General features: G+C 31.2%; 3 protein-coding genes and 1 long non-coding RNA gene across 4 annotated transcripts in view; 3 read left to right on the top strand and 1 right to left on the bottom strand.

Moving 5' to 3' along the window:
- The first annotated feature begins 259 nt into the window (after positions 1 to 259).
- On the top strand, positions 260 to 2,862 carry LOC130440712 (transducin beta-like protein 3). Its single transcript, XM_056774001.1, has 2 exons — positions 260 to 444; positions 500 to 2,862. The coding sequence occupies exons 1-2, from the start codon at positions 416 to 418 to the stop codon at positions 2,796 to 2,798; spliced, it is 2,328 nt and encodes a 775-aa protein (XP_056629979.1). The 5' UTR covers positions 260 to 415; the 3' UTR covers positions 2,799 to 2,862.
- Positions 2,863 to 5,727: 2,865 nt separating this feature from the next.
- Positions 5,728 to 8,769, bottom strand: LOC130453231 (uncharacterized). The gene is made up of 2 exons (XR_008911026.1): positions 8,586 to 8,769; positions 5,728 to 7,698 (listed from the first exon to the last, which is right to left on the bottom strand). It is a non-coding gene; the product is annotated as an uncharacterized LOC130453231 (long non-coding RNA).
- The window catches only part of LOC130453229 (S1 RNA-binding domain-containing protein 1), a 49,453-nt gene continuing 36,809 nt past the window's right edge, over positions 7,874 to 20,517 (top strand). Inside the window, exons 1-3 of the mRNA XM_056792855.1 lie at positions 7,874 to 8,077; positions 14,441 to 14,518; positions 14,628 to 14,829. Coding sequence (XP_056648833.1) covers positions 8,018 to 8,077; positions 14,441 to 14,518; positions 14,628 to 14,829 — 340 coding nt within the window. The 5' untranslated portion in view covers positions 7,874 to 8,017. The remainder of the gene's footprint in view (positions 8,078 to 14,440; positions 14,519 to 14,627; positions 14,830 to 20,517) is intronic.
- Positions 16,582 to 18,293, top strand: LOC130453230 (uncharacterized). Its single transcript, XM_056792856.1, has 2 exons — positions 16,582 to 16,782; positions 17,819 to 18,293. The coding sequence occupies exons 1-2, from the start codon at positions 16,684 to 16,686 to the stop codon at positions 18,269 to 18,271; spliced, it is 552 nt and encodes a 183-aa protein (XP_056648834.1). The 5' UTR covers positions 16,582 to 16,683; the 3' UTR covers positions 18,272 to 18,293.

Genomic DNA, 20,517 nt, shown 5'->3' with positions numbered 1-20,517 from the left:
AATCTGTGCAGCCCAAGACACATCTGTGGTATTCATTGGGGAAGTGCGATATACTCAAAAAAGGCTGACTACTGGCGCATTCACCCTATTCCAATAATTAGCTGAACTATATTACAAGTTTCTCTTATTCTTAGATTTGTAAATTCATCTATGTTTCTTACTTTGAGAAAACGGCTACAGAAATCTGGCTAAGTTACAAAGTGTACGTTTCAACTTCAACAAAAATTTTAATTTTAACTATGAATATACTTCAGAGACTGATGTCAAAAAATTATTGACATATGACTTGTACCTAACCTAACTAAGAAATTGTTTTTTTTTAACTGAAAGCGAGGTATAGAGCATTTTGGTCAAATATATGACAATAATTTATTAAAATTTAGGAATACACTATTTTGACATTTTTATTTTAGCGATGGGAACTAAGGTCAAATTAAAAGAACAGTAAGTATGCACAACAATGTTAGTAAATAAATATTACATGAGGGAATGTTTTTAGTTTTGAAGTTGAATCCAAGCATGGTGCTTTCTATACAGGAAGTAATTTGGAATGGATCGGAGATTTATTATATTGCCAAACTAATTCTTCTATAAACTTATTAAATACAATAACAGGGAAAATTGAGAAGAGACTTGGCAATGCAGATTTTGAAGACACAATTCAAACATTCACAACAGATGGTATTAAAGTTATTACTTCACACAGAAGTGGTTTATTGAAGCTATGGAATGAACAAGGCGAATTAATAAATATGTGGAAGTACATACATAAAGGACCCATAGCTAGGTTAACATTAAATGCTAACAAATTGGCTAGTGGTGGTTGTGATGGTATCGTCAGATTATGGGACCTTCAAAATCAAATATGTTTGCTTGGTCTTAAAGGATGTCAAGGTGTTATAAATGTAGTAGAATTTCATCCACAAGAAAATATGTTGTTTGCTTCAGGAGATGATGGAAAAATTAATTCTTATGAATTAACAAAAGGTGAATTAAAAGTTATATACTCTGGGCATTATAGCAAAGTTACATCTTTTGTGTTCTCCCATGATGTATCATTTTTTGTTACCTGCAGTAGAGATAAGGTAATAGTACTTTGGGAAGTGGGTAAAATAGAACCTCGAAAAATAATTCCACAGTATGAAGCAATTGAAACTATAGTTAAGTTACCTGTTACATTCAAATTACCAAATTTCAAATCTGAATCCAAAGGAATCTATATAGCAGCTGCCGGAGAAAAAGGTATTATTACAGTATGGGATGTTGAAAAAGCCAAACAAGTATATGTGCAAGATAACTCTTTAGTTAGTAGAGCTACAGAAGAAGGTGGCTTAGCTATAACTTTACTCAAGTGTAATTATAAAGATAAATCTATTGCAATATCAACTGTAGATCACAATATTATAATCCACCATTTGAAATCATTTGTATGTCTCAAACAATTTATAGGATTTTCTGATGATATTTTGGATATTACATTTATTGGTAAAGATGATTCACATTTGGCAGTAGCTACCAATTCCAAAGATATTAAATTATATTGTAATTCTACTATGAACTGTCAGATTTTAAAAGGGCACACTGATATAGTTTTGTCTTTAGCCTCTTCTCAGATAAACCCTGAACTCATGTTATCATCGGGTAAAGATAACTCTGTGAAACTATGGAAATTAATGGATAATAGTATTATGATTTGCATGGCTACTGGTCTAAGACATACAGGCTCTGTGGGTTCTGTAGCTTTCAGTAAAACTGATTGTACATTTGGTGTGTCTGTAAGTAAAGATATGTGTGTGAAAATATGGGAAATTCCAGAAACCTTGGAAACTGCAACACTAAACTGTACTCGGACAGTTCTTGCTCATCAAAAAGATATCAATTATGTCGCAGTATCACCAAATGACAAAATAATAGGAACTGCTTCTCAAGATAAAACTGCTAAACTTTGGAATTCATCATTAGAATTAATAGGTACATTAAGAGCACATAAAAAAAGTCTATGGTGCATACAATTTTCACCTGTTGATCAGGTAGTTGCTACTTCTTCCTCTGACTGCACAATTAAACTCTGGTCAATTCTCGATTTAAGTTGTCTCAAAACATTTGAAGGACATGATGCCAGTGTATTAAAGATTCATTTTCTTTCTTCTGGTATGCAACTTGTAAGTTCCGGAGGAGATGGTCTCATAAAGCTATTTTCTCTTAAATCTTCTGAATGTATCAATACATTTGATGAACATGAAGCTCAAGTATGGGCACTTGCTATAAAGCATGATGAAAGTGCTATAGTGACAGGTGGTGGTGATTCAATTCTCATAAAATGGAAAGATGTTACAGAACAACGTAAACTTGAAAAATTGAAAGAAGCTGAAGAATTGGCAGTTCATGAACAGAAGTTGAACAATTATGTTCTCAATGGTAATTATTTAAAGGCACTCAAAGAAGCTTTGAAATTAAATAAACCCTTTCAAGTTTTGAAAATCGTAGACTCCATAATTAAAAATGACAATTCAGGTTTGAGTGATACAATAAAAAGTTTAAGAAATGATCAAAAAGACAATTTACTTAAAACTGCTATTATGTGGAACATGAACAGTAAATATCTATATCCTTCACAGTATGTTATAAATATTTTATTGAATGAAATGCAAACTGACAATTTTAGACCACATGGTCTTCACTCTGTACTTGAAGGATCTTTACCTTACACTGAAAGGCATATGAAAAGGTTAACACAATTATTGCAAGAATTGCAATTTGTAAATTATGTTGTAAAGTGTATGAAACCCCATGTTTAGAATTTTGGTTATTGTTTTTAAAGTGTGAAAAAATTCTTTATAAAATAAAACCTTTGGAATTTGATCTCATCGAATTTTATTTCTGATATTTGCTATTTATACTCCATTTTTTTATGTGAAATACATTAAACTAATGTAACTCTCCATTTGGTTATTATTATTATTTTGGTTTTATTCTTATTTTAATGTTCACGATATAGGTGATCTATTGATTAATATAAATATACAAATTGTCAGTGTCAATATCATATTTTGTAAAAGGCTGGATTTATATATAAGTTGTATAAATTCTTGTAAAACCTTCATGGGATTCAAAATGACGTGTGATATATATATATATATATATATATATATATATATATATATATATATATATATATATATATATATATATATATAATATATTATGTAATGTAAATTACATAATATGTATATGTAAATATAATATATTTCTTTAATTCCTAGAACTTTTGAATATATTAATGCATCTAAATGTTCTTGATTTTGATTTTAGGTTTCTTCTGTTTTAAAATTAGTTTCAACTTTTCTTTAAGTCTATAAAAATATGATATTGACACTGACAATTTGCTTATTTATATTGATCTATAGATCACATTCATCATGAATATTGAAATAAGGATAAAATCAACCTAGAATACTGTTCTAATGTTCTAAGAAAAATTATTTTTTTCTACGACCGTGCGTTTTAACCCACTTTCCCGCACTAGTAAAATTATGCAAATTTTGACCTTATTAGATAGTTTTTTACTTCGGAGGTTATAACTATTGTTACTACAGGTAAATAAATATTTACGAAATAGTCTATCAAATAAAATTTAAACCTTTTCTAGCTTTTTGTAGCATTTTTAAGTTTTTGAAAATATAAAATAATAAAGATATTTTTAATATAACCATGTACATTCTTCAAAGGAGTGTCACTAAATAACTATCAAACTACACGGTTTTGATATCAGTTGCTATGACAACCCAGGCGTGTAATTGTTACTAAAACGTCAAAGTTGTTTAAAACGTCTTGGAAGTGACCGAAGAGGTACAATCTTCTTCTAAATTAAACCACATTAAACCGAATCCGATACAATTATATTAATAGATTCATCCGACGAAGAACTTCCCGGAGCCATTTTGAAGACTGCAAATGAAGCTAATTCCAAGCTGTTGCCTGACAAAACCAGACTAAGGTATGAGAAGCAATACGACTATTTTGTTACATGTACATATTTCTCAGACCTAAGTAAGGTTTTGAAATCTAATACTTTATGGTCCCACTATTCGATGGTAAAAAGTTTAGTAAAAATAAAACAAAATTTGGATATAGGAAACTTCCATAAGCTAACGTCGTTTCTTAAACAAACAAATATTGGTTTTCGAGCACAGAAAGCGCAAGTTTTTACCAAAGAAGATATATCCAGCTCCCGATGAGGTATACCTGATGATTAAAGTGAGTACCATTTTTGCACTGGCTGGCGCTCTCCGCAGATCCGAGCTTGTAAATATAACTATCGACGACATTCAAGATAAAGGCAACCTAATTCTTGTGGAAATTTCTGATTCCAAAAATCATTCGTCAAGATCATTTGTTTTATCTGAAGAAATAAATGATGAAACCTATTTGACGCTGTACGACCACCTACCATTCCACACCGCCGATTTTTTATTCATTATAAGAATGGAAAATGCTCAGTTCAATGCGTTGGCGTAAACACTTTTGGTAAGATGCCAGCAGATATTGCTGCAAATATTTACGTCTACCTAATCCGGAACGTTATACAGGACACAGTTTCAAACGTTCTTCGGCAACGTTTCTAGCAGAATCCGGCGAAGAAATAACCAACCTAAAGCGCCTCGGTGGCTGGAAGTCTACTACTGTCGCTGAGTGCTATTTGGAGGACTCCGAGAATAAGAAAAAAGTTTCAAATAAAATTCTCTGTACTACAAATGACTTAAAACCGTTGCCGTCATCGTCATCTTTATGCGACCTGCAACGGATGCCATCTTCATCGACGTTATCTACCTTCCAGTTGAAACCAAATAACTCCACTGGATCGACAATTCTTACTAGTCTACAGAATGCAACAAATTGTGATTTTTACTTAAAGTTTTGTATATTATTATGTTTGTTGGAATAATATAATTTTTGAAAAATGGCTCAAGTCGATTATTGATCTTTTGGAATTAGGGCTTGTTTAATGGAAACAATTAACGACAAAACTGAAATTGTCGCTTATGCATCAAGACTATTATCAGACAATGAGAAAATGTACGCTAAAATTGAGACAGAAGCACTTGCTTTAACGTGGGCAACGGATAAATTTGTTAAGTACATCACTGGTCTATCATCTCACATATTTCAAACCGATCATAAACCATTATTACAGGTTCTACAGACTAAACCAATTGACGAATTAACACCGCGTTTACAACGCTTCAGACTATACAAAATTCTAAAAAGCTGCCCTCTTAGAAATGTCCCAAATAATTTTACCGTTCTTTTTAAGCAGCTGTGAGAGGCTCTAGAAGCTCCGAAGGATTCCGACAAAGATTATATACTTGGAATAAATCTACCAGAAAAATTTAAAATGCCCAAGTATTGCAAAACTAGTTTACAGGACTGGGTATTCACCAATAGCTCAAATTATTTCTTCGTCTACTGAAATTCCTGTTCTAGGAAAGTTGTGACCTAAAAAAGTTAAAGACTGAACCCCAAAGATACATCTATGTTGATTCAGAGTTATGCCCTCTTCTTATATTCTTTTTAGAACTTCAAAATATTTTGTTATGTTGTTCATGCGTTGGTGCATAGATTAAAATATCCTCAATGTGACTAATCGCCCACTCTATAACTTATACATTGAAGTCATTATAAAGATAGGGGTGTAGGGTCGTTATTCGTTCATTGTTAAAAAGAAAGTATCTGAAAATAGTGTTTATTGGATTCCGATAAACAGTCACACTTTTATTTCTTGATATTCGTTCAAGAAAATCCGTTTTCTGTCTAATTAAAATAAGTGTATTATTATTAGTGATGAAAAGTAATACTGAGGAATGTTTAAACTGCATACCAGAAGATGTTGAGTCGGCAACTGCAGCGACTATGAATCTACTCCCTGAGAAATCTAGGGAACAGTATTTAAAGGAATATAATTCTTTTATGAATTGGCGTACTAAAAAAGGCATAAACAGCTTCAAAGAAAGACTGTTACTAGCTTACTTCGAAACTAAATCCAAAATGTGGTCTCCAACACTTTGGTCGACTTATTAAAAGCTGAAAGGTAATTAACGACGTAGACATCAGTGAATACTCGAAACTTATTGCATATTTGAAAAATAAATCAGTTGGCTATAGACCCAAAAAATCTATAACATTTGCCCGTGAATAAATTCATAAGTTTCTGTTACAAGCTACAGACACAAATGTCAAAACAAATCATTTCTTTTTGCAGTATAGAAATGGAAAATGCAAAACCCAAGTTGTAGGTATCAATATCTTTTCAAAAATTCCCTCGCTTATAGCAACATATTTGAATTTACCTTATTCAAAAAAACTACACATTTCGACGCTTTTCGGCGTCTCTATTAGTGGATTCCGGTGGTGATATAATTCAACTAAAGAAGTACGGTGGGTGGAAATCCAACACAGTTGCGTAGGGTTACGTAGACGACTCAATAAAAAAAGAAATGGATTCCACAGTGAAAATTTTAATAGGAACAACTAATTCGACTTCAAGCAATATTATAAACGTTCACGATCCAACCAACAATCCAATAAGTACTAATACAACTATAGACGATGTTATTTCTTTGAAGTCGTTAAATGCTGCAAATTCAATTACCAATAGTAATGTAACTTCTTCACTTAAAATTAATAATGCTCACAGTTGTACTTTTAATATTACTATTCCAAAATAAAAATTGATAAAAGTTTTGTCGAATTTTTTTAAGTCTACGGACATAGAAAAATTTTTGTATGAAACTCGTGAGTAAAGTAACTTTTTCCACTCTTTAGAGAGAGTAAGAGGGAAAAAATTTATTTCAATTAATAGCTGCCTTCCATCGACATTTAAGTGAACTGAGACTCAGTTATGTAACTATCTTATACTCAGATAATGACGTCACTGCTCAGTGAATAAATGAACGCGTAATGAGATTTAATATTCTCAATAACCACATAAAATTCACCATTATCATTGATGATCCAATCGACTTATTGGCAGCGAAAGAAAGGACATAAATAAAATAATATTATTTATAAGATTATTTACATCAATGAATATTTGTAATTTTTCAGTATTATGTACTTTCTTGCTTATTTTGATGATAAGACCCTGACAACGTGATGCCCTCAATCTTACTTTCAATCTGAGTTAACAAAACTATTAAAGCACACGGTCTGAAGCTTATGCACATTGCTGTAAAACTCAGTTAGATGTGAGACTGGAAAGGAACGTGCATTGAACTGAGTTATGACGTCAGAAGTGAGAATAATCTGAGTTTTGATGTGAATGGAAAGCAGCTAATATTAAATAATTAACTAATTCAGGCCAACTTCAAGAAGTTATCAAATTACCGTAATAATTGGAACGAATCAGGTTAGGTTATTTAATTATTTATTATTAATTGAAGTAATTACTCTCTAACAATTTTTTTCTCTCTTACTCTGTCTAACGATTAAGGAAAAATTAAACGTCCAAGTCTATTTAACGGCATCAGGGAGACAACTCCACACAATAAATTAAAGTCATTTTTAATCAAAAGTAATTACTGGTTAAAACACTTTTGTTTCTCTTTTAATCCTTTTTAACGATTAGCACGGCCGCATGTAGATAAGCTGTTTTCTTAGATTCCCTAATTCTTGATCCATTTCAAAAGACTTACTAATTTTCTGAAAATAAAAATACAATACAATAACAATTCCAAATATTGAGTTAATGGACTTCGGGACGTACATAACACTGCTAAAGTCAGTCGACTAAACCTCAGCTCAGAATCATGTACTAAATTAATTGTAGAGGCCATTGGCAAATGGCCACAAAATCAAGTAAGAAGTTGTCAATTATCCGATCAACTGTCAATTTTCAATTGGGACACCATTTTAGTCACAGAATTTTAGTACTGCGCATGAGCGTGACCGTTATGAACGGTTTTGTTTGTATAAACATAATTAGCACTTTGTGAATTTTTGAGAAATTGAATAATTTAAAATGAATACGTGTTGTTCGGTTTCTATATCTGATGAAGATCATAATTCAGTCAATAAACAGGTCAGTTAATTTGATTTTTAGTTTGATAATGTAAGGGGTTATTCGAATTTGTTTACAAGAAGTAATAAAAAGAGAACTTCTAGCTACGTACATCAAGTTCTATAGTGTTGACAATAACTTCTCTAATGATGATAGTAATCAAGAAAATGATAGCCAAACATATGTATTACTAGAATCTAAAGAAGATATTACTAATAGGCTTTCATTTGCTTGTGTTTTTACTGTAAAATATTTTTTAAAATATACAAAAGTTGAGTTTAATTTAAATAAATATACAACACTAGAGCTCAACAAAGAATAGTTGAAAATTTAACAGTCAAATTAAGTAATATATTACCACTGAAATCTCTACACTTCTACCAATCCATTAATTTGGAAAATGATTACCCAACCAAGACATTTAACATTAAAACTTCTAATATCTAGAATAAGTCATTCTTATAAAACTCCAGGTACATATCAGCACTTAAATATCTAGGTGGAATGTGATAACCTATTAATTTCTTACTTAAGGATGCTGGCCAATCATAACTTTAATGGGTATTGGTGATGTGGATCCTGATGAATTAAAAATAATTCTTTCTAAATTAATAGTTTGTTTCTCTGCAACGACTTTTAATAGCTCTAAATATATTTTTACTTGAAAAGTTTATTCTAAAAAACTTTTCTGCATAATACGTAACAGCTGTACTAGAGTTTCTTAAACACTTGTCTTAAGTTGATAACATATCAGTGTAATCAACGTTGAGTACATCGTAATTAACAATTTGAAAAACATAATCAAGATATAAGTACTGATTAATGGATTGTTTTAAAATACAAAAAAGAAAGACCTCAATCCCAATTTTAAACATTTATCTGATTTATCGATGAGGTCGAATTTATGCAACAAAAAATTTTACTAATGCATATTATACACAGTAAATGAGCGTTAAATCAATTACCTTCTCGATATAAAACATTGACTCTTCAGTGATATACATAATATGGAGTGCAAAACCCTACACATTGACAAAGGTATTGTCATAAACGAAAATATGCAGCTACCCAACGGAGTATGCGCCTAGCCTTATTCCAGACAATCAACACCTTTTGGAATCCTGAAATGGACAAAAACAGAGTTAGAAGGTATTCAGAGGTCAACACAAGCAATGATAATGGAAAACAATAACCACACTATTGGAATATTACCCTAAAAAGAGGGCGAAAGAGGCCTCATTGATCTTGTCAACCTACACTTTTGACAGGTAATGGAACTAAGTGAATTATTTTACAGGAAATCAGAAAACTCAGCCCTAAATCGAATTACAGTTATCGAAGGCGGATAAGAATTACTTAAGTAGCGAAACGCTTTTTTCAGAAACTGGAGGCTTTATGATAGCTATCCAGGATCAATTTATCGACACTAACAACTAAAGAAAAATGTGATTAAGGTTCAGAGTCCATTCAACATATAACATCTGCTTGTAGTGTGTTAGCTAGTACTGACTATCTGCACTGACATAATCAAGCGTGCTACATCATTGATCAAAAACAGGCCGTAGCCACACCGAACACTCATAACATTATCAACAAACATCAGGAGAAACTGACCAAGTATGCGGATCTTGCAATTGAGATTGAACAGATGTGGCACAGCAAAAATGTGGAAATAGTTCCAGTTATTATGTCAGCAACTGGAGTCGTGTCTAGGATCCCGCATGATAGCATCATCAACCTGGGATTACCAAAAAATACTTTCGCTGACATCCAGAAGGCTGCAACACACAGTGTGCAAGTTGGTTACATCATCAGTCTTTCCATAATAATTTATTTATTTATTATAATTAATAATTTATTTATATATTATAATTAATAATTTATCATCATTTTTTACCAGCATTAATTATTACTTCATCATTTCAAATAAAAATATTTTGTAAATGGTACACAGTATCGAGTTTTACCTAGGTGTTAAATTAAGTGATATAGATATTTTTCTCAAAATTTTGTAAGAATTGATTTTCAATTTATAAAGTTTTTTTAATCAATCAATTCCCATTTTCAATATATAAAACGTCTAAAATGTGAACGTAATAATAGTATAGATAGTCGCACCGAAAAAACTACAAATCAACAACTTAATGTATGGAACAAATGTATTGTACAAAAATACTGACCAACAAACATTTGTAATAGTTACATCGACTGATAAAGTACCATTCAAATAATGATAGAAAATTCCTAAATAATCACATCAAGCTCACTAAATCCCTATTTAAGCACATTATAGAATTATAGGTTCAGTCAATCTACCTTTTATTTTCAAATCAGCTACATATTACTGTAATTTGAAATAGATGAAGAATTAAAAGAATTTATTTATTTATTAAGTACATCCCAAGTTGTGAAAATAAGTTGTAAACCATTGTGAAAATTAAAGACAATTGATAGACATGAATTAGATTTTTTTACTGAAAAACAATGTACTAGTAATGACATAACTTCAGATCTGATATTGAAATTGCAAATCTGTAATTTTTAATAAGTAATACTAATGCAGTTTAGCATTGTCATCTGAAACTTGCTTTAAGCTAGTGTTCTTTGAATTACGTCGTTCGGTTAGACTGTTAAGAAAGAAGGGGTGAAGTAGCTATTCTAATTTAAAAAAATTTCAAACATATTTTTATCTGATATTCCTTACATACCCAATAAATGGATGAATATTTGTTGTGATTCATATAATTAGAACATTCACGATACACGAACTATTTATTGCTCCCTCTTAAGAATAGTATCAACTTTTCTCCAGGAAATACCAAATACCCAATGTAAACCAATTTAATCAAAAAACTTAGAAGAACTACTCGATAATCATCAATCTAGAACCATATCGTGTTTTAGAGACATATAAAAAGCTAAAGATCACCTAGAATTTTGGTTAGAAAAAAACTAGTTGTTACCTGAATCCCAATACGGTTTCAAAATTGGAATGTTCTATATAAGATATTCAAGGATATAATAATGTACATCAATCATCAGCAGCATGCGACAGTCATAGATAAGTTTACTCCAAGGAAGCATACTAAATTATCTACTTTATTCAATGTACACAAATGAATTAGAAATCTTACTAGGAAACCTAAAATAGATCGTCCTGGAATGTTTCAATAAATGCCTACATGTCAACAAGCTCTTCCATGATATAGTGCAAAGCAAATCCCATTACCAATTAACATAAAATACCTTTTAAGCTATCAGGTTCGTTTTTCTGCTTTACGTCGATATATAAATGAGGCAGGTATAGAAGTTTAAATATACAGTAAGTAGCCAATAATTAACTGTATGTCTACACCTATGAGGTCCTCTGGCGATTACATTTTCCCATCTAGTATTCCGGTCAAAAAAATGAATTTATAACTGGATAACGTCGAATTAGTAGAAATAATAATGACATACATGAAGTGTATAATACTGAACGGTAACTGTCAAGCTATGGAAGCTAGAATGTTAAGTGTCAAAAATTGAAGATCAATTGTAAAAATAAAAGGTAAAATAGAATCAATAAATAAAGATATATTTATAAATAAAGAAATACGAGTTGTTAAATTGATTGTGGAACAGAGATGAGAGTATTCTTATTTCTTAGATCTTTTCATACGTTTATGTTTCTAAATGTTCTTGATTTTAAGTCTCTTCTGTTTCAAAATTAGTTTTTTCAATAATTTTTTAAAAATAGACAGATAAAAATTGACGTTGCGATTTTCTTCAAGTCTTTAGCAAAATATGATATCAACACTGAGAAGTTGCGTATTTATATTGATCAATAGATCACCTTCATCGTGAATATCAAAATAAGTATAAAATCAAAATAGAACTTTGTTCTAATAAGAATAATCAATTTTTCCTTAGTCCTTACATCTCAAATATGTAGCAATAATTAATTAAATTATTTGTAATTTTATTAGAATTTACAAAATAGAGCTATAAATTTTACTTTGTCTTTTTTATCATTTATAGCTTTTTTGTTCTTATGAATGTGAACCATTTCTAAAAATTCATTTTTTTGATATTTCATAGTTTGTTGATGCAGTTTAATTTTTTTTATCGTATTGATGACCTCAATAAAAGGATAAACAGATACTACAATCAATTAAAAAATAAATTAGGAACAAAACATCAAAACATAAAAGATTTTTCCTTACCCTGTACGAGGACTTTCCCAACAATTATCGAATTATTTCAATAAATATGATATTAGTGCATCTAAATGCTCTGGATTTTAGATCTCTTCTGTTTTAAAATTAGTTTTTTTTGATAATTTTCAAAAGAAAGATAAATTTAAAGACGTTTATAGCAGGAATTAATTAAATTATTTGTAGTTTTATTAGAATTTACAAAATGGAACTATAAATTTTACTTAATTTATTTAGATCTTTTTTTATTATTTATAGCTTTTTCGTTTTAAGTTGATTTCATCCTTATTTTGATATTCATGATGAAGGTGATCTATAAATCAATATAAATAAGCAAATTGTCAGTGTCAAACATATTTTGATAAAGACTTAAAGAAAAGTCGAAACGTCAAAATTTATCTTTTAAAAATTATCAAAAAAAAACTAATTTCAAAACAGAAGAAACCTAACTAAAATCAAAAACAATATATATATATATATATATATATATATATATATATATATATATTTATATATATATATGTATATATTATCACTATCAAATTTATATAAACATTGTTTAATTACCGGTACGAAATTTTTTAATAATTACACATAATTAGATTCGTATTATCTAAATTGTGCAAAAAGTCTGCAATTTGTAATAATGACAAAACTAGTTTGATAATTTGATGCCGTGAAATATTAATAAATAATAATATATTCTCTCTTCGATACCAGATAGTGATTAGGTATCCCTATTACTAAAGACATATTCGGAATAATCATTAATATCACTGTCATTGTTGATGTTTATCATCAGCTCATCAACTACAGTATCTATTAGAGGTTCCCTCCCAAAATTGTTGGAATAATACATCCACGAGTTTTATTTGAAATATAAGTATATAATATATATACTATAGTTTGTTCATCTGAATTAATCCAAATAATTCATGTTTTATTACATCTCATGAATTTTGGTGGTTGCAGATGTAGGACTTTTTTCTTACTGTTTGTCTATAACTACAACATTGTTGGGCGGTAATTTGGGAATTAACTGATTTTAGAATCATTTTTTTAAATTTTCATAATTTTCACCTAACTCTTCATTAGAAGAATTGCACCAAGCCTTCGATTGGGTGTGGCCACCAGTATGCAACTTTGGCCCGTATATATGATATTACGTTCTTCCGCCTCCATTTCTCAAAATATCTGTACTACCTAAATGTCGAATTCTACAAATATTTGGTAAATTTTTTTTAAGCATCATTACTTGTTTTTGGGTGACATTAAAATTGCTAATTGTTTTTTTTATTATAATATATGAGAAAATGACAAACGATAGAAAACGGGTAAAAAACTAAATCAGTCTCAAAAAAAGCTATGAAATTTCCCTTGATTACAATGCACTTTGTTCGCATTTCGCCGGTAAAGACACTTTCACTTTTAACGAGAAATGCGAAATACAACACAATAACGTACGATGTTTAATAACGTTCCATAAATTTCTTGATTTATTTCTCTGCTATTCGGGTTACTATATCTAGTGTTGTTTAAACAAATACCAAACTATTGCCAATTTACAGAATCAATGAAAGTATTTGATAGTTACAGTGCGTTCTAAAAATAAATTATTATTCCTTTTTTTTTAATTAATCTTTTATAGGCCCGTGTTTATTACATTATTAACTTGATCCCTTTTTTATTTGGTGTGCCTCTATTGTCAACTAACTTGTTCATTTTTCATTCTAATTAATTGTTACTGCACACTCAAATCTCATATACCATCCAACTTTTGGGCGAACAGTAATATATCTTAAAGTCCGATTGTTTACTTTTTCCTAAGAAATAAGTAACTAAGGAGTATTATTGAAAAGAAGTTTTTTTTACAAAAATTAATAAAATCAGTAGCATGGAAGGCATAATGATAAGGGAAGAAAAAGACTTTCGGTATAATTAAAATGAAATAGAGAGGTGGGGTTGTCAAAAAATGAAAAGCGAATCAAATTAGGAGCGTTCCTGATTAGTAGAGATTTTCGTTAGGTTTATTTTTGATATGAGATTTGGTTGATTTTGGATGGCCCTGATTCGTTTCCTCTTCAGGGTTTTCCGATTAGTAAAAAAATATATAATATTAATATAACATCATCATGAAAGAATGTATCAAGATTTTTTTTTCTTATTTATTTATGTATTTCATTAATAGGCTGAAAAAAAAGAAATAAAATGGACAAAAAGAAAAAATATGGATCACATAGAATCGGAAGAACCAACTGTACCGAAGGTAATGAGACAACATGTTATTTATAAAAATATATATGGTTGAAACTCGATTTTTATTTGAAGTAAATTTTAAAAAATCAAAATATGAACGAAAAACTCAATTTTTCCAGGTCAAAAAACGCCGAATCGCTGAATCTAGATTAGATGTGAAAAATAAAGATTGTGACAATATATCTGAAACTTTATGGACAGATTACGAACTTTTAGCAGATAGAATGAATTTAAGCTCCGAAATTGCTAAAAATGTATCCAATCTTTTTGATAATGGTAGTACTATACCATTTATTGCTAGATATAGGAGAAATGTCACAGGTAATATCATCTTCAATAATATTAATAAAAATACTAGTATTAAACGATAGAAATATTGTTAGAACAGGCCGAATGTCAAGTTTATTAATTCATCAATAATCATGTAAATTTTCTATAAAATTTTATCTACTTTATCAACTATCATTGATTGTACACGCTGTTTATACTACTACTATACCAACACTCACAATTATACAATAAACAGTGTGCTTAGTATGAATACCATTGGTTTAGAAAATTCCAACTTAGTTACTATCAGATATATCAGATTATATGATTTATCAGAAATGATGTTAGACATCAAAACTGTTATTAATAAATTAATAATTTTGGCAAGAATTAGCATAAGAGACTTGTTACATAATGGTGTGAGAGCTTTAGTTATAAAGACGTTTCAAGTTCAAGCTTGCCTTCTCAATATAGGAATATGATATGTTAATAATTCAACCTTCTGTCATAATCACGATCAACCAATTGTTAACGCAGTACTATAGGATATGGATGAAATTTAAAAGAAATATAAAGTCCTATTAAATATATTTCCGTAATGATAAATGAATTATTATGTTAACATATAACCATGACCACAAATAATATTATGCGGGCATATTTAGTTTAAGAAACATATGTTTTTACATCATAATTTATCTGTGTCCTGTCAAAATACGTTGAACGCATGGTTCATAAGTCTCTACTTATTGCTCTAAAACTTAAATGTGGGTTAAATTGCACATATGCCAAAACATTTATTGTGTTTTCCTCTGAACGACCTCTGCCGCGTCTTCTAAATACAGGAAGATTATATTTCCAGTCGTTCTTAAACGGTGTATGAGTCGACGAAAAACTCTGCTACCGGGATGACGTTTTTGGGGATATTGTATGGCATATACCCTAGCCGCAACAGTTGCATTTCTCATACATTCAAAGTAAATGCCTATCATATCAAATGCTTCTTAGTTTGTAAGAATCATCTTAGATATAACTTTTAAGTAAATTTTATATCGAATTTAATGTACACAAATCGCAATGACACGTAATTGAACAAATTACTAGGTTTATTAATTTCATATATTCCCATTTTAACTTCCATAACGCAGTTTCTCGGTGACAGCATAAGTAATATTGACATAATAATTGGAACTATTATTAATAGAACAAGGAAAGACAATTTTGAGGAGTAAAAATCCGTTCATTCAACCCGGAGTAATTTATGTTTAAAGGAAGATGCTTAAAATTTACACACTTCTTAGGATATCTCGTAATACGAAAAAGATATCGACATGCGGTTTTCACTATTCTGTTGCTAATTTAGTCTATTTTTATATTCCGTAATTAAAACTGCATGTTTCCATTTAACATTTTTCAAGGATAGCTAGATTTAAAAAAATAAATAAATAGCGCCCTCTAGCTTATACGTTACTCATTAGGTTGTTTCGAAATTATAACTCTTAAGCTGCCCCTACACTATCAAGCCGCTTGATCAAATGCTTGACCAAATTGATTGTATCAAGCGTGATTGATAGTTTAGAAGCCCGTTTGACGCTTGAACCAAGCGTTGACGGTGATTGATAGAAATTCTGAATGACTCAAGCGGTTGATGAAGCGGCTTGATAGTGTAGGACAATTTCCGTCAAGCATTGCGTCAGTCACTCGGTGGAAGCCATGGCGTCAACTTCCCAACCCGCGTCTCCCGAAAACTCCTATCTGGAGTTTATTAGTTTATTGATTGATCTGCATCGTGATTGTCCGGAGTTGTGGAAAGTAAAAAGTAAAGACTATTTCAATAGAAATAAAAAAAGTGCGGCACTTGAAAAAATCGTGGGTGCATTGAGAAAGTTAAAACCGGATTTCACCATGTCTACAGATGACATCCCTGAACCCTCACTTTGGTATTTCGATGAAATCTACTTCATAAAAGACCAATTGGAAATCGCACAGACTGATACTTCGGAGGTAAGAATTTTATTTTATTTTTACAGTAGATATTCATATTTATTTTATATTACGAGTAATGTTATTACTTATTCATCTACATTACACAAGGCACCTGCTTTGCCATGGAACTGACCCAGACGTGATGAAAAATTGGCAGAAGTCATCTCTTATTCTTTTTGCCTCTACTGTAGGATTGCCTTTGGTTCTTTTAAGTTGTACCATCTGTACAATGTCTTGTCTCCATGACCCAGGTTCCACAGCACCAGTCCGGACATCGTATCTGTCAATATCCTGAGGTTCCAAATACTTGGTTCTGTTTTTTGAGCATAAATAGTTGTGCAAATGGCAACTTGCCATTACGATTTTTCTAGCTTTCATTGGTTCAAATTTAATGGTGTTTTGAAGTATTTTGAATCACTTCGTTAATATACCAAAAGCATTTCAACGACTCTTCTGGATCGTGAGAGTCTATAGTTGAAAATCCTTTTCTCATTCGTCAAAGCAGCTCTGTTGTAGGGCTTCATGAATTCAGGGAGAAGGTGGAAAGCTTCATCTGCAACGAAGACGTACGGAAATTGTTTATTAAGGGTGCCTGGTAACTCTCGAGGATTAGGCATGTTAAGCTGGTTCTCAGACAACTTGTGCCAAAACAAAGTGCTCTTCAACACACCACCATCTGACACTCGGCCATTTGCTCCGACATCGACCATCAGAAATTTATAATTTGCATCAACAATAGCCATAAGCACGATGCTGAAAAAACCTTTGTAATTAAAATAGTAGGATCCAGAATGAGGAGGTTTTTGGATTGATACGTGTTTGCCGTCAGTGCTCCCGACGCAGTTGGGGAAATTCCATTGTTTTTCGAATTCCTGTGCAACCCGTTTCCATCCATCCGTCGTTTTTGGGACCTAGATGAGAAACAAAAAACGAAACTAGCATTATTTAACATTGTATAAATAGTATAACACTGTAAATAGGTAGTTACTTATTAAATTTCTGTTGTGCTTAAACTCGTAAACTTCATTGTATTTTATGTTTTTTATTTTTTTAGGAACCATCGATTCCTCATGAAGACTCGCAATCACAAGTCAACTCGGAAAGTTGCGAATCCCCTTCTGACGTGGTTACACCCCGAACTCCCAAAAGAGCTATCACGGGTAAAAGAAGGAAAGGTGTCCCAGACAGCACTGATCAATTAGTGGGACTAGCGACTGAATATTTTAAGCGACCTGAGACTGAAGAAGATATTGTCGCTAGGGGGTGGCTTTTTGAAGCAGAAATGGGCACCTTGACAAGGGAAGGAGTGCGTTGTGAAACGTTCCCTCGTTGGTCAGCCACGTCACCTGCGTCGTCATGTTCTTCAGTGAATAGTTGGCAAACGTACCCCCAGTCAGTGCCATCACAGCATACTTCAACAGAAAGCCTATCATACCAACGGCAACACCATACAACGTCTCATGAAGATAATGCTGCTACGTTCTTCTCCTCATTTAGTTCAATGTGAACTTGTGCCCCTAAGGTTTTCAGTTCAGTCCTAATGTTCATAAATTGGGAAATATCTGTATTAATTATTTGTAAATTGTAATTCTTTCCTTTCTTCCTTAAAATATAAAGATATTTACTTGGCTATAATTACTAACCTGAATGTTTTCCTTCAATGCCTTAATGATTGCAGAGCAAGTTTCCATTATGATGAGTTGCAGAGTCTGTGGAGCAATGGCGGACGTGAATTTGAGATCTTCTAAATCCATGCCAGACGACACCTCAATGTGATAGACAATCTCTGACTTGCAGGAATCGCTTCACGTATCTTTGTATCTTTCTTCTCAATGTCAGGGCGGAGTAAATCCAGTAGATAATCAAAACTTTCTTGGTCCATTCTCAAAAAGTTCCTGTAGTCCTCTGGTTCTGAATCACACAGGAAGTTTAGGAGATGTTCATGAGTGAAGCGGTTTCTCAGTTTGTACCACTCCTTGGACCACCGTCATTTTTTCTTTTTCTTCTTCTTCTTTCCGCTTCACGGCAACCAATGTTGCGATTAGGAAGCCCAAATCTGCATTCGACACCATTGTAATCAAGCGGCTTGATAGTGTAGGGGCAGCCTTATTACATTGGTAGAAAGAAGCTTTCTTCAAAAAAGTTTGCATAGATAGGTTAAGTAAAACTGGCTTTACAGGCGTTTCTCATAATAAAGTTCCCGCTTTCTCCCACCTCTTATTTGAAGAGATAGACTAAAACTAAAACAAATATACGCTGAATTTGCTTAATCAGGCAAAATTTATGAATTATTCATTTTATAATTTTTGGTATTTAATTACGTCCTCTAGCAGTGGACCTACAACTCTGTAAATAATTTCCAGGTTTTGCTCGAAGTCACTTTTGTTATAATTTTTTTTCCCGAAGCTGTACTATAAACGGTTCCCGAGATTTGGCCGACAGCCATTCTTATTGGGACACCCGGTACACTTAAATATATGCGTACATAAGGAAAGAAGATAATAAAATTTTAATTAACTGGTATAGGAAACCAATAAGTTCTGGAAGATATATCAATTATCATTCATATTACCCACGTAACACTAAAATTAAAATACTTTACTAAATTTTTTATGAAAATTCATATCCTCTATATCTTTTGAAACGAATTTTGTATAATTCATTTGACATTTTGAACAAACAAAAATTCAACGAAATTAACAATCAACTAACCTCACCTAACCAATAAATTTCAACTTCACTTATAACGACCTAACCTATAAAATTTATTGACATCTATATTCTAGCCAATGAATATTCAACAACATTCTTGACGACCTTACCCATTGAAATTTAATGTTATTCATAAATTTACGAATCAATATTAAACATCATTCACTACAATTTATCCTTTTCTAACCTATAAAAATTCAACGTCATTTATAATCAAACCAATAAATATTTTAATTAATCAATATTTCTATCAACGTCAATTTGAATATTGAATTTTTTTATATATATATATATATATATATATATATATATATATATATATATATATATATATATATATATAGGGTGAATGTGCCAGTAGTCAGCCTTTTTTGAGTACATCGCATTTCCCCAATGAATACCACAGATGTGTTTTGGGCTGCACAGATTTTACCTCAAAAATCTTGAAGCATGAATATTAAAGAACAAAGTGAGAAAAAGAAAACAAGCTTCTAGGTCAATCTACAATTTTCTTAATTAATTCTTTGAGGAATTAATTTTCGCTAGTAATCGGCCGTGTATAACCCTATAGTCGGCCAGGGCTATACCAGTGGTCGGCCGCACCAAATGAGACTGATTTTTACCTAGCCCGTATTAAATGATATGGGCATAAATGAAATAGGTACACGAAAACAAATTAATGTTTAATGAAAGAATCGAAAATATTTCATTTAATACTGATATAATGGTTAAGTATTACAGCGATGATGAAATCTAGGGAAAAAGAGCCGTGAGCAGCAGAGCTCCATCATGAAAGTCGAATTTTTCGTCGAATGAAGAATTTAACTAATACACAAACAAATCTCTCCATAAAATGAATTTCTTGGAAATGATATCAATTCTCAATCTTATTTCTTTATATGGAAAATTTGCTATTCCTCAATAACTTTTCATTTCACAAGTTAACTCTTTCTCTCGAATGAAAATTCATAATTTCAATAGACCCGGTGGTCTCGAACCCTGTTGTTCAATTCCAATTGACAACAAAGAAAAAATTGTCAT

The sequence above is a fragment of the Diorhabda sublineata genome, chromosome 2 (genome assembly GCF_026230105.1).
Source record: "Diorhabda sublineata isolate icDioSubl1.1 chromosome 2, icDioSubl1.1, whole genome shotgun sequence".
NCBI lineage: Eukaryota > Metazoa > Arthropoda > Insecta > Coleoptera > Chrysomelidae > Diorhabda > Diorhabda sublineata.
The sequence above is the reverse complement of the archived record's forward strand: the minus strand, read 5'-3'. Positions and strand labels throughout refer to the sequence as shown.